Source organism: Euprymna scolopes, chromosome 40, assembly GCF_053919585.1.
Source record: "Euprymna scolopes isolate OS-2025 chromosome 40, ASM5391958v1, whole genome shotgun sequence".
Taxonomy (NCBI): Eukaryota; Metazoa; Mollusca; class Cephalopoda; order Sepiida; family Sepiolidae; genus Euprymna; species Euprymna scolopes.
Genome location: NC_136521.1, coordinates 68,709,978 through 68,724,977, shown reverse-complemented (window position 1 = coordinate 68,724,977; position 15,000 = coordinate 68,709,978). Strand labels below are relative to the sequence as shown.

Below are 15,000 nucleotides of genomic sequence, written 5' to 3'. Positions count from 1 at the left end.
AAGTCAAAGGTGTGATTATGCTGCAATGAATGAGAGAATAATGCACTTAGAGAATTGCTCTTTCTCATATCGTTTTTAGGTTTATATCTCATAGTCTTTTTTTTGTTTTCTTTTCTTTTTACCTTTTCTTTCTTTTTTTTATTTTTCTTTTAACTTTTCTGTTTCTATTTTGTTTTAGTCTATTTTTTCTTATTGTCTATTTTTCTTTTTCTTTTCTTTTTTCTTTTTCTTTTCTTTTTCTCTTTCTATTTCTTTTCTTTCCTTCATTTTTCTTTTTCTTTTTTCATTTTCTTTTGTTTTTCCCCTTTTTGTTAAGATAAACAGGAATATATATATATATATATATATATATATATATATATATATATATAGTAGAACCCCAGGATACGGCATTAAAAATTAGTAACAAAATGCTGTACAGAATATAATATACATGTATATAAACAAATAATATTATAAATAATACCGTGAGGCGGGGCAAATACCGTAACCATGGGCGGCAAACATCATATTCCACATCGTAACCTGAAAAAAAAGTATCCTTGGACCACCGTATCCCGGGGGTTCTACTGTACAACCAACATTACATACAAGGAGAATAGTAAAAGGCCACCTTCACTTTTATTTTGTCCTTTAGTTCTCACATTCCATGAGCAGTGTTTCTGACAAAGGAGGAAGAATGACTGTTTTCTGGGTTGGAATCTATCCATAGAAAACATAATTACCTGTTTTTACCATGAAATATTTTTTAGATCCTTACATCAAGTGGCTTCATGCCTTGCCTGTAGCGATTTCCATAAAACGAAACTAATGCCTAATAATTAAATAACTTCTGCTTTGTTGTTTTGCAGACTCAAAGGATTTTACAGAAATTATGGGAAGTGCTGTGCTGTCGCGATGGTCTTAAGAGCTGCTGTGACTGTTCCTGGTTCCAGGAGAAGAAGATCTCAAAGAGCGACATCCAGCACTCCTTCCAGAGTTCCCGCCCGGACTCAACAAGCAGTCACACCGACAGTGTTTCTTCGAGGGAACGGATCGACTCGTCCGGGACGCACTCCCGAACCGACTCCACGTCGTCGACGGGGACGGCCCTGAACGAGTTCCGTCGCTCGGGTGTGACCCCAATAATCGACATGAAGCCTATTGAGTTTTGGGCTGCCAACCGTGAGAGCGTCCAGCCGAGACAGAAGCGCCGCCTGCCAAGCGAGGCAGAGATCAGCGTCAAGAACTTCCAGCGCGAGCTTTATGAGGTTAACAATGAGGTGAACAAGAATGTCGGACTGACAGACGAGCAGAAATTAGCCAAGTACAAACTGGGTCAGATCCACTTTGGGCTTCAGTATGACGTTTCGGCTAAAATATTGATGGTAAAGGTAATCGAGGCTAGGGACTTGCCGGCACCGTACTGTCTGGATAAAGAACGCCAGGATATGGCGCATTCCAATCCGTACTGTAAGATCTCCCTCCTCCCAGACCAGAAAAACTCACAGCAGTCCTCTGTACAGCGGAAGACGCAGGATCCTTCCTGGAACGAATACTTCATGTTCGAGATTCCGTACAAAGAAGTCCAGATGAGAATCTTGGAGATTCTTGTAAAGGACTTCGATAAATATTCTAGGCATTGTGTGATTGGTCAATTCCATTTGGCTCTGAATTCCGTCAAACTCATCAAGGGAGGTCATATGTGGAAACCCTTATCTCCAAGTTCAAAAGTAAGTCTTGCAGTCGATTCTAATTTTTTCAGATTATTCTCTCGTGTTTTTTATGTGTGTCTGTGAGTGTCCGTCAATCCAGCCATTTTTCATGTTTCAGAAATAATGATAAAAAGTAAATCTGCAATGACATTCATATAAATACAGGGTGCAATGATAAAACTGTTGCCCTAGAAAAGACGACATGATTCCATTTCCGTTTGATGAAAAATTTGATGATTTTTCTTTTGTTGCAGACCATCTGCTAGTTGGCCAGTTGTGTACAGATCCCAATAACGATAGGAGCTTTCTATCATGTCTGAAAGTGACACAATGTTCAACGAATGAGATCGGAGATGCACCACTGTACAACTAATGCTCTCTACCGATCCAAGTTATGACAACAGGACCATTGCCAGCATCCTACAAAATACAAATCCGGACGGTTCAATGCTTGAGGGCAAAGCTGAACAAAGTTTCCGACCACAGTTATGGTCTTTTGTGTAGTTTCAAGTGAGGGCCACATCATGCCACCTCACGTCTTCGAAGTCGGCTTGAAAGTCAACATCAAAGTGTACCATGATGTGTTGAAGAGTGTGGTGATACCCTGGTGCAATAAAGTGGCTGCTGGCAGATCCTTGGTGTGGCAGCAGGACTCGGCGCCGGCCCACAAGTCCAAAGAGACCCAATCTTGGTTTCAGAAGAAGTGATACGACTTTGTACCCTTCTCCCACTGTCCCCTCTCTTCCTCCGACCTGAACCCGCTGGACTACTTCGTTTGGTCATATGTCGAGAACATCACCAACATGACCTCCCACAACACCAAAGCAAGCCTGATCGCAGCAATTCACTGGGCTGACTTTTTTGGAATTTTACACAGATGTACCTTATGTGTATGAGAGTATTTTTAGATAGGTTTTGCACCAGCATGCCTCCGATAATTATTGAAAAACAATAATTGATAATTATTGAAAAACAATAATCGATAATTATTGAAAAACAATAATCGATAATTATTGAAAAACAATAATCGATAATTATTGAAAAACAATAATCGGAAAAAAGCATTAAAGATGGAACAGTTCGATTTTGATCAAAGTTTTACACAACCTAACATTACAAGTGCATTCGATAAGTTTTATCACCGCACAAGCAAATGTGTCCGGCGTATAAAATCAACAGTAGATTATTTATATGATAGAGTCGCGTTCGAAATGAATGCTTCTGTTTAGCGCACAATTAAACCATAATGCTTGATGTTTTCATTTTAAACTTTGATCCAAGCCATTATATAATAATTTTATAAAATCAACAGTCGGTTCTCTACAGTGCAATGTAGACTACACAATATTGTAATTCAAGTCACTGAGCGAGGCATGTTAAGTTTCCTCCAAGTGCAACGGGGTGAGTCCTCAACTAAAGCAGAAAATCGATTGATTGAATGATCATCGAATGTTTCACACTCCCATATTTTTATTGCCATCGAAATCAGTGAAATCGTCGATTTTTCAATTAAATCAATTGATTGATTGCTCTAGTTGGGGACTCATTTCCGTTCCCCCTGAAGGGAAACTACACATGCCTTCCCGCGGTGACTTAGTTCATAATATATTGTGGTTAACATTGCACTGTAGAGAATCTACTGTTTTTTTTTTTATTATTTACATATATCAAAGTTTGAATTAAAGTTTAAAATTCAAAAGTCAACTATCATTGTTCAGTTGCGCCCCAAACAGAAGCATTCATTTCGAACGCATCCCTGTCATATCAAAGAATCTACTATTGATCTTCTAAAAATAATTTTATATAATGATTTGAATTCAAGTTTAAAAAGCAAAAGTCAAGTAACATGATTCGATTGTGCTCTAAGCAGAAACTTACATTTCGGACGCGCCACTGTCATATCAAAGAATCTATTGGTGATTTTTTAACTCCTTTAATGTATGGATACTTTTCTGTGGTAACATGTTACTTGTGGAGTTATAGAGGATATTATTATTATTATTATTATTATTATTATTATTATTATTGTTATTATTATTGTTATTATTATTGTTGTTGTTGTTATTATTGTTGTTATTATTATTATTGTTGTTGTTATTATTGTTATTATTGTTATTGTTATTCTTCTTATTATTATTATTGTTATTATTATTATTATTATTGTTATTATTATTATTATTATTGCTTTTGTTTTTGCTATTATTATTATTATTTTTATTATTATTAATATTGTTATTATTATTATTAATAATATTGTTATTATTATTATTGTTATTATTATTATTATTGTCGTTGTTATTATTGTTATTATTATTATTGGCTCACATGGAGCTTTCACACAAGTCAACAAACGATCTGATTGGAAACCTGTGGTGTTCTCTGGAAGCTGAGTGACAACAAGTCTCCCCAGACGTCCAGACCTCTCCACCTCCTTCGATAGCATTTGCAAATGAATTTACATCATCGCAACAGCCGCTTACTATTGAATTCTCGCTGGTAGTGGCCATTGGTTTATGCTGGAATTTGAGTGGCACTCAGCCTCCTCAAGGTCTCAGTTCTCTTTGCGCTTGTCCAGCCGAGGTCTGGTTGGCGCTCGCTCCTCGGTCTTTCATTCCTTATTGACCCTTCTCGGCCCTTTGGTATCATTTTTTTTTGGGGGGGTGGTGCATGATGGGGGGTGTAGAACTTGTAAACCTTGGGGAGGCTGAGTGCCACTCAAAATCCAGTATAAACCAATTGCCACTACCAGCGAGAAATCAATGGTAAGCGGCTGTTGCGATGATTCAAATTCATTTGCCAATGCTATCGAAGGAGGTGGAGAGAGCCGGACGTCTGGGGAGACTTGTTGTCACTCAGCTTCCAGAGAACACCACAGGTTTCCAATCAAATCGTTTGTTGACTTGTGTGAAAGCTCCATGTGAGCCAATAATAATGGTGTCTTACTGGAATTTTATTCTGACAATTATATTTTCAATTTGATCATCTGAATAATCTTTTGTCTTAATTAATGTTAAAATTTCCCTTCATGTGCTCCCAAGCGTAAATTATAGCATAACATATTAAATATTTTTAGAGACAATAGAAATTATCTTGTAGCCCGGCGGAATGTATAAAATCTAAGGGAAAATACGATAGGTGTATAGAAAAATGTATGTCATACATTTTTAATAAAATAGTATGAAATGGATGTTGTAAAAGGTATCTTGTAGGTTAACCAGTGGATATATTGTAAGCAGAGGTGGTTTGCTTGATCCACAAACGTAGTGGGCGATAACTGACCAAAAAGAAGAAAAATTTTAATCCTAACATTTGTCTTAGTCCGGTGGAGCATAAGGATCTAGAGATCGTTCTAACGAAAAATGTCTGTGAACATTTTTCTATAAAATAGCATTGAAGGGATGTTATGTGTTGGTTCCGGCCAACGCCGGAAAATAAATTAGTTGATTATTATTATGATTGTGTTTCTAAGTCACCTAAAAGAGGTAATTTAGAACGGAATATTTATAAACAATAACGTAGGCATGTTAACTTGATAGAATAGAATTTTATTCTGACAATTATGTTTTCAATTGGAAGAGGAATTTGGAATCAAGAGGTCAGTGGGGAGTGTAGTAATAATAAGAACTGATTATGTGAAAACTATAAGGTTATTACGTCATAAATTAGATAAATAGTTTTAGAAATAAACATGGATAGTCGAACATTCGTGTTTAGCGCAGAATATGAAATGATGTAATCCACTGAATACGTTGGAGGGGGGGGGGCGTAAAGAATAGACAACGGTGAAATTGCAATCCCGACAGAATAATTGAAGAATAACAGATTATGAAATCACAAACTTTTCCCGACATAAAGAAGCGATAACACGATCACAAAAGGTATAATGTCTGGGTATATGTAAAGCACCCCCCCCCCACACACACAGATGCAAACGAGACGTTATATACACCCGAATATTTTTGTTATACATACATGCAAACACAATTCAGAATATGTTATATATACATGATTAACACTCCCAACCCCAGTATGCAAAGTGCTTACACCGGTCATTATCACAGATTGAGCACTAATGATAACCGGCGGCGTTCCCTAGAGTCTCCCAAGTACTATCCATAACTTTTGATAAACTTTGCTAATATTTTTTTTATCAAACTCTAGCGGGATTTTTTAGTTTTCGACATTTAATAGTTCTCTTAAAGTGGTCCGATATATCTTTATAACTAATAAATGAAAAGAGTAAAAGACAAACCGACCTTCATTTACGCTGATTGACGCCAAATATGTTTTCCTTCATATTTCTTGTTTTTATCAGCGGAGTTGCATAGACGTCTTTCCTTCTTGGAATCTTTTCTGCAACTAACTTGCGTCTCAATTCTTAACTGTTAATTTTCCTCGGTGGAACGCTGATGATATTTTTCTGTATTTTAAGTATATCAGCGTTTTTTTGTTTTTTTTTCTCGTCGCTGTTGTCGTCGTTGTAATGCTAACGGTTCACTTGGTCGCTTTAATTCCTTCGCGTCTTGGAATTTAACCATTAAATTTATTTATTTTTATGAATACGATATTGACATATCTCAATATCGTCACACAATTGTTTATAAATTTTCTGTCAGCTTCAGTTCCCTTGGTTTGATTTGATAGCCCTTCAATAATAATAATAATAATAATAATAATAATAATAATAATAATAATAATAATAATAATAATAATAATAATAATATTATTATTATTATTATTATTATTATTATTATTATTATTATTATTATTATTATTATTATTATAAAACTCAAATCGTCTTGCTTGGACGTTGAAACCGTCCATCCACTTTTAGTTTACGATGCGCATGCTTATAAAATAAAAACAAAACTGTAACTACCTTTTTTTACAAATCGTTTTTTTTTTCTTCGTATTTCATTATTTCCCTTACATTTCTGTATTATTATTATTTTTAAAGATTTCTAATCAAAACGATATAAAACCGAAGATAATAAAAAAACATGTACGTTTTAAGTGTCCCAAATTGTTTATTTATGATTATTTTATTGTATTTTCTTTGCAAGTTGGAATCGTTTTCAAACAAAACGAAAACAAATATGTTTACGATTTATAAAAGACCTTAAATAATTTTAAATCGTGAACATATTTGTTTTCGTTCTGTTTGAAAACGATTTTCTGTAATAGACATTTTAAAGACGTTAAAATTACTCGTATATATATATATATATATATATATATATATATATATATATATATATATATATATATATATATATAAATATATATATATATATATATATATATATATGTATATATATATTTATATATATATATATATATATATATATATATATATATATATATATATATATATATATATAACTCAGATCAGCTTGCCCAGTCGTTAAAACCGTGTTAAAACATTTTATTGTATTTTCATTGCAAGCTGGAATCGTTTTTTTAAAAAAAAGCAAAACAAAACAAAACACACACGCGCGCGCGCACACACACACACACACACACACACAAAAAAAAAAAACAAATATGTTTTTCTAATGTAAAAAAAACTTCTTGATCAATTTAGATATTTTATAAAAATATTTTCTGTACACAAGTTGTGCCAGATTAAAAACTATCGATAGAAATTAAGAACTTGATAAAACAATTGTACGATTTTCGTGTCCCAAATTGTTTATTTACGATCATTTATTGTATTTTGCAAGTTGGAATCGTTTTCAAACAAAAGCAAAACAAATTACGTTTTAATATATATTTTTTTATATTTTCTATAATTGACAGTTTAAAGACGTTAAAATTACTCGTATCTATATATATAAAACTGCCCAGTCATTGAAACCGTGTTTATAAAAAGAATCTACATAACTATCAACATAATAACATCTAACTTTTTTATAAATGGAACATAACAAATAATCGTACAATAAATAACTGTTACCAAAGGCAATAGCAATTACTGTTCTACGTATTTGCTTTAGTTTTTTTTACCATTTAAGCTACTTTAAGTTATTTTTTTTTATTGCATTAGATTCCGTAATTGGCAGTTTAAAGGCGTTAAAATTACTTGCAAATGTTACTTATTATTTCGAAGATTATGCAAACAATAAAATTTTTAGCATGTCAAAAACTGGCAAAAGTTATAGCGGTTGACTTATGATAAGTGATTTATGACCATACTGGCTTTCGTTAAGAGTCGCACTTCTTTGTTTAAAAGCCATTCAGCGGAAGTGACACCGGACCAAACTTTAAGGTACGGATGACCAACATCGTATATAATGTAGCTTATTTTTTTAAGCAAATATAAAAATAGAAGTTTTGGTAAATTTTTACTTGGTTTCCACCTTCAAAATGACGACTTATAAAGGTTTTTGAGTATGCTGAAAACGAATATCGCGTCTAAATTTGCAAAAATTATTATTTACTTACTAGGAGTAGTCACGGAAGCCATCAAAGATTGCTCTTTGGGAACAACTTGAGGTGTTCCCTGGAGACTGAGTGACAACAAGCCTCCCTAGATTTCCAGTACTCTCACCCTCTTGATAATCTTTGCAAAAAAATTTGCGTTTATTATTATTATTATTATTATTATTATTATTATTGTTATTATTATTATTGTTATTATTATTATTGTTATTATTATTATTTTATTATTATTATTATTATTATTATTTATTATTATTTTTATTATTATTACTATTATTATTATTATTTTAATTATTATTATTTTACTATTATTATTATCATTATCATTATTACTATTACTATTATTATTATTATTATTATTATTATTATTATTATTATTAGTAGTAGTAGTAGTAGTAGTAGTAGTAGTAGTAGTAGTAGTAGTAGGAGGAGGAGGAGGAGGAGGATTTTAATACGTTTATTTGCTTGGACCATTATCTTCCCGACATCCCTTAAAAGGAAATTGGAGTATTCCAACTGCCTAAAAAATATATAGTGTCGCTGGGTGGGGAAAACCTTAATAAAAATGATTTGTTTTTAAACGACTTTATTTGATGCTTAAAATTTTAAATGTTTTTACATTAAAAAAGTGGAAAAGTCACTTCGGATTAATTATGAATGAAACTATTATTATTATTATTATTATTATTATTATTATTATTATTATTATTATTATTATTATTATTATTATTATCATTATTATTATTATTATTATTATTATTATTATTATCATTATTATCATTATTATTATTATTATTATTATTATTATTATTATTATTGGCTCACATGGAGCTTTCAGACAGGTCATCATAGGTCTGATTGAAAACCTGTGGTGTTTCCTGAAAGCTGAGTGACAACAAGTCTTTCCAGACGTCCAGTACTCTCCACCTCCTTTGATAGCATTTTCAAATAAACTTGTGTTGTCGCAACAGCCTCTCACCATTGATTTCTCGCTGGCAATGACCATTTGTCTATACTGGAATTTGAGTAGCACTAAGCCTCTCCAAGGTCTCAGTTTTCTTTGCGCTTGTCCAGCAGAGGTCTGGTCAGCGCTCTCTCCTCGGTCTTTCCATCTACCTTGACCCTTTTTGCCTATTTGGTATCACACTTTTTTGGTGCTGGGGGGGGGGGGGACGGTGATAGGACAATGGGAGGGGATGCGCGATGGGATGTAGAACTTGTTGCTATGCAGCTTCACTGTTCTTCATTCCCTGTAACGCTTCTTCCTGTTTTGTCTCTGCAGCAGTTTGTCTGCCTCACGCGTGTGATTCATATGCATTCTCCTCATTCAAGGTTTCCTTAATATTTCAGCCGTTTTCATTATCGTTAGTCGTTATATCTTTGCAGCGATTCCTCTGATTCCAATTTCTCCCATTCTTTTTTCAAAGTTTTTCGGAATTGTTCCTAGTGCTCCTACTATTATCGGTATTATTTCGATTTTCTTCATCATCCAAATCCCTTTTAACTCTCTGGCTAGCTCTGGATATTTGCTCCGTTTCTCCTTTTCTTTCATACTCACCCTGTGGTCAGCTGGAACAGCAAAATCTATGAGTTGACAAGATTTTTCTTTCTTGTTAATCATTACGACATCTGGTCTTCTGGCTTGGATGGGTTTGTCCATCTGTATGTCCATGCCTCATAGGATTTTGTGGTTCTCGTTTTCAAGTATGGTTGCAGGCTTATGCTTCTACCTTTTGCCTGTACGTTCAAAATGCAGTTGTTTGCATAATTCCCAGTGTATCGCCTTCCCCACTTGGTCGTTTTTGTATTCCTTTTGAACCAGTTTGCTACATTCACTTATTATTATTATTATTATTATTATTATTATTATTATTATTATTATTATTATTATTATTATTATTATTATTATTATTATTATTAATATTATTAATATTAATATTATTATTGTTATTATTATTGTTATTATTATTATTAATATTATTATTATTGTTGTTATTGTTATTATAATTGTTATTATTATTAATATTATTATTATTGTCATTGTTATTATTATTATTATTGTTATTGTTATTGTTATTATTATTATTATTATTGTTATTATTATTGTTGTAATTGTTATTGTTATTATTATTGTTATTATTATTGTTATTATAAATATTATTATTGTTATTATTATTGTTATTGTTATTATTATTGTTGTTATTGTTATTATTATTATTATTATTATTATTATTGTTGTTATTATTATTATTGTTATTGTTATTTTTGTTATTATTATTATTATTATTGTTATTGTTATTATTATTATTATTATTATTATTGTTGTTATTATTATTATTGTTATTATTATTATTATTATTATTATTGTTATTGTTATTATTATTATTATTGTTATTGTTATTATTATTATTGTTATTGTTATTATTATTATTATTATTATTGTTATTGTTATTATTATTATTATTATTATTATTATTATTATTATTATTATTATTATTATTATTATTATTATTGAATAGTGGGGCACCAAATCGACATTTGTTGTGTAGTGGGATGCACATATCGAGAACGAGAAGTCATTTATATAAGAGATGTATACAATGAGACTATAACTTGGCGGTTGAGATAGATGTAAAGGGATATGAAATAGACAGTTCTTTTTTAACACAGGAAGTGATACATTTACCACTTTGGAAGGGGTTTATTATAAAGTCCTTTTACAAGACGAAGACAAAAACACATTACCTTGTGGTTGAAATGACGATGAAGACAAAGGCTTGCAAACAACATGAGGACATTTATTTCAGCTGGTGATCAGAATGGTGGGAATTGTCTTGTCTTCCTTTCTGCTAACTCAACTCTCCTCTTTCAACGGCTAACTCTCCTGCCCCTCAATTCTCAACTGATTTCAAACCCTAACTTAATTGAATATGTATAATTTATCTTTCTTTGTGACGCCAGAACGTGTTCAAACATGTGAATGTTTTTTCCACGTGGATTTTACATATTACATATGACTCCAACACGTTTTTCTGATAACACAAAGAACATTCCTTAATTGATTTTTCATTTTTCCTCTGACCTAACTTGTTTTTTTATTTCTAACTACGATGGATTATTCCACTGCATTCCTAGAATCGCATCTAAATAGCAATATGTATTCTTTTTAAACTTTTGATCACTACGTTCGATTCCAACATTCTCATTTAAGAAATATTATTTTTGATCCTAATTATTTATTTCTATAAATACCAGGATCTTTTTCCTTCAATATACACCGATATTATTCTCATCATTATTATTATAAATATTATTATGATTATTATAATGATTATTATTATAATAATTATTATGATAATTATGATGTATATTATCACTATTATTTTTATTATGCTCATTATCACTATTATCTTTATTATCATTATTATTATCATTATTATTATTTATTATTATTATTATCATTATTATTATTATCATTATTATTATTATTATTATTATTTATTATTATTATCATTATTATTATTATTATCATTATTATTATTATTATTATTATTTATTATTATTATTATCATTATTATTATTATTATCATTATTATTATCATTATTATTATCATTTTTATTATTATCATTGTTATTGGCTCACAAGGAGCTTTCACACAGGTCTTCAGAGATCTTTCCCTGAAAACAGCCTGTGGTGTTCCCTGGAAGCTGAGTGACTACAAGTCTCCCCAGATTTCTAGTACTCTTCACATCTTTTGATAACATTTGCAAATAAATTCGCATTATCGCAACAGCTGCTTATCATTGATTTCTCGTTGGCAGCAGCTATTGGTCTTTACTAGGATTTGAGTGGCAATAAGCCTTCCCAAGATCCCTGTTCTCTTCGAACATATTCGGTTGAGGTCTGGTCAGTTCATCAGTCTTTCCTTCCTCCTTGACTCTACTTGGTTATTTGGTCTCGCTCTTTTTTTTTGGGGGGGGGGCAATGATGTGGCAATGGGGGGGGGTTAGAGAACTTATAGATATGCGGTTTCAGTGTTCTTGTTTCATGTAGTGTTTCATGTTTTGCCTTTGCAGAAGTTTGTCTGACCCACACTTGTTGCTCCTGTGTGTTAGTTTTCACATTCAAGGTTTTCTTAATATTTCAGCAGTTTTCCTGATTGTTGTTCGTTGAATTTTTCCAGTCATGCCTTTGATTCCAATTTCTCACATTCTTTTTTCAAAGCTTTTGGGGATTGTTCCTAGTGCTCCTACTATTATAGGTATTATTTTGATTTTCTTCATCTTCCATATCCCTCTGAGTTCTCTGGTTATCTCTGTGTATTTACTCCATTTCTCCTTTCTTTGATATTCACCCTGTAGTTAGCTGGAACAGCAAAGTCTACGATGTGACAGGATTTTTCTTTCTTGTTAATTATTACGACATCCGGTCTTTTTTATTGGATAGGTTTATCAGTTTCTATGCCCATGTCTCATAGGATTTTGTGGTTCCCGTTTTCAAGTACTGTTGCCGGCTTATGTTTGTACCACTTGTCTGTGCGTTCGAGATGCAGGTGTTTGCATAATTCTCAGTGTACTACCCTTCCCACTTAGTCGTGTCTGTTCTTGTATTCCTTTTGGGTCAGTTTGCTGCATTCACTTATTATATGGTTTATCGTCTCGTCTCTTTGTCCACAGAGTCTGCATTTGCTATTTTCTTGTATTTTGTCGATCTTTGCTTTGATGTGGTGGATTCTTATCGAGTTGTCTTGTGCTGCAATTATTAAGGATTCCGTTTCTCGGCTTATGTGTCCTTTTCGCGTCCATATCCAAGTGTTTTCGTTATTTTCATCTTTTGTCATCGTTATGAATCTTCCATGTAATTGTTGCTCTTCCCACTTTTGTTGTCTCGTCTTATCCTTTGACTCTCTGTCATCTGTTTTGATTTTTCCCGTGTCTCTCGCTGCTATGATTATTTTTTCAGTGTTTTCTATTAAGTATTTTTCTAGTTCTTTTTTTGCTGTCATTCACACAGCCTTCTCCCGCCGTCTTTCCTTTACATGTAGAGTTTTCATTATTATTGTCATTATCATCATTATTATTATCATTATCATTATAATAATCATCATTATTATTATCATTAGTATCATCATTATTATTATTATTATCATTATAATAATCATCATTATTATTATCATTATCATTATAATAATCATCATTATTATTATCATTAGTATCATCATTATTATTATCATTATCATTATAATAATCATCATTAAAATAATAATAATTATTATTATTATCATTATTACCATTATCATTATCATTATTATCATTATTATTATCATTATTATCATCATTATTATAATTATTATCATCTTCATTGTTATCAATGTTATCATTATGATTATCATTATTATTATTATCATTATTATTATCATTATTATTATCATCTTTATTATTATTATTATTATTATTATTATTATTATTATTATTATTATTATTGTATTCTTGACTTTCCATTTATACATAATCTGATTACTTAATTGGTCAATAATCCAATCAGTCTAACCCTTCAACCAACTCTGCGGCTAATGTCCGATATGTATAATGACCATCCCTTGTACTTCCGGGCAGATCTAATTAAAATGCAATCCAATTCTTAGCATAATCAAATCAATTTCGAACGCAATATTTCTATGCAATTTTCAAAACTCCGCAACAATAATAATAGACAAGTTAATAGAGTACAAAGTCACACATACATTCACCCGGTTGTTTCATTCAATCAGTGTGCGCATAACAATGGCGTGACAGACCAATGGAACTTTGATTCCAAAATTAAACGTGACATACCGAAAGACGCATCTAAAATTAATGTTAAAAAATGTACTGGACAGACCACTGAAATTGTTATTGAAACAAGCGTGACAGACGAACGGAATTTCTATTTCAAATCTTAGACTGGCAGAGCAACTAAACGTGATAGACCAATGAAAATGCAGTTTCAAACAGAGGCATGACTGACTAACGAATATGCTATTTCAAACTTAAGCATCAATACTTAGTTTAATTAGTAGTCCAACGTTTTTTTTTATGTTCCTACCCCAGAGCTTCTGATTGGTTGGTGAGCCATTCCCTCCAGTGATACACCTGTCTGTTTATAGTAAAGGCAATATGTGACTGCTGCAGGTGAAAATATATTTGATGTTGAATGATGACAGATTAACCTTATTTCAAACTATAGCATGAAAAACCAATGAAAATGCTATTTCAGACTTAAGCATTACAGACCAATGAAACTGTTATTGCAAACTTCAACGTAACAGACCAGTAAAATTTTTCATCAAACTTAAGAATGATAGATCAACTAAATACTATTTCAAACTTTAGCATGACAGACTTACGAAATTGCTATTCAAACGTAAGCATAACAGCCTCTAAGGTTTTCCTTGAGCTTAGAGAATAACTGAAAGTCACTGGGAGCAAGGCCTAGACTATAGGGAGGATGAGGAATTGTCTTGATGCCCATCTTGGCCAAATAGTCTGTGACAAGGATGGAGTTGTGGTCTGGAAATGCCACTGATCCGATTTGAAAGTGCTGGTCTCTTCCGACGGAATCTTTTCCTGAACTCCCTTAAAACCTCAATATCGTATTCCTTGTTGACTGTCTTTCCAGTGGGAACTCAGTGCGTCTGGATCATGCCGTGTTGTCAAAAAAGGAATCATCATAAGTTTCTGGGTGGATTTGCTGTGTCTGGCCTTCTTGGGTCTGGAAGAGCCAGCATACTTACACTGGGAACTCTGTCTCTTGGTCTCTGGATCATAGAAGTAATTCAAGCTTTCATCGCAGGCCACCAGAGCATCAAGAACTGTGGGATGTAAA

The 15,000-nt window shown here is 32.1% G+C and overlaps 1 protein-coding gene across 4 annotated transcripts in view; it reads left to right on the top strand.

Moving 5' to 3' along the window:
- Window positions 1–15,000, top strand: part of LOC145265612 (synaptotagmin-17-like) — a 104,795-nt gene that overhangs the window by 73,231 nt on the left and 16,564 nt on the right. For all 4 annotated transcript variants that reach the window (XM_080121632.1, XM_080121630.1, XM_080121633.1 and 1 more), the window contains exon 4: window positions 852–1,712. In XM_080121632.1, coding sequence (XP_079977758.1) covers window positions 852–1,712 — 861 coding nt within the window. The remainder of the gene's footprint in view (window positions 1–851; window positions 1,713–15,000) is intronic.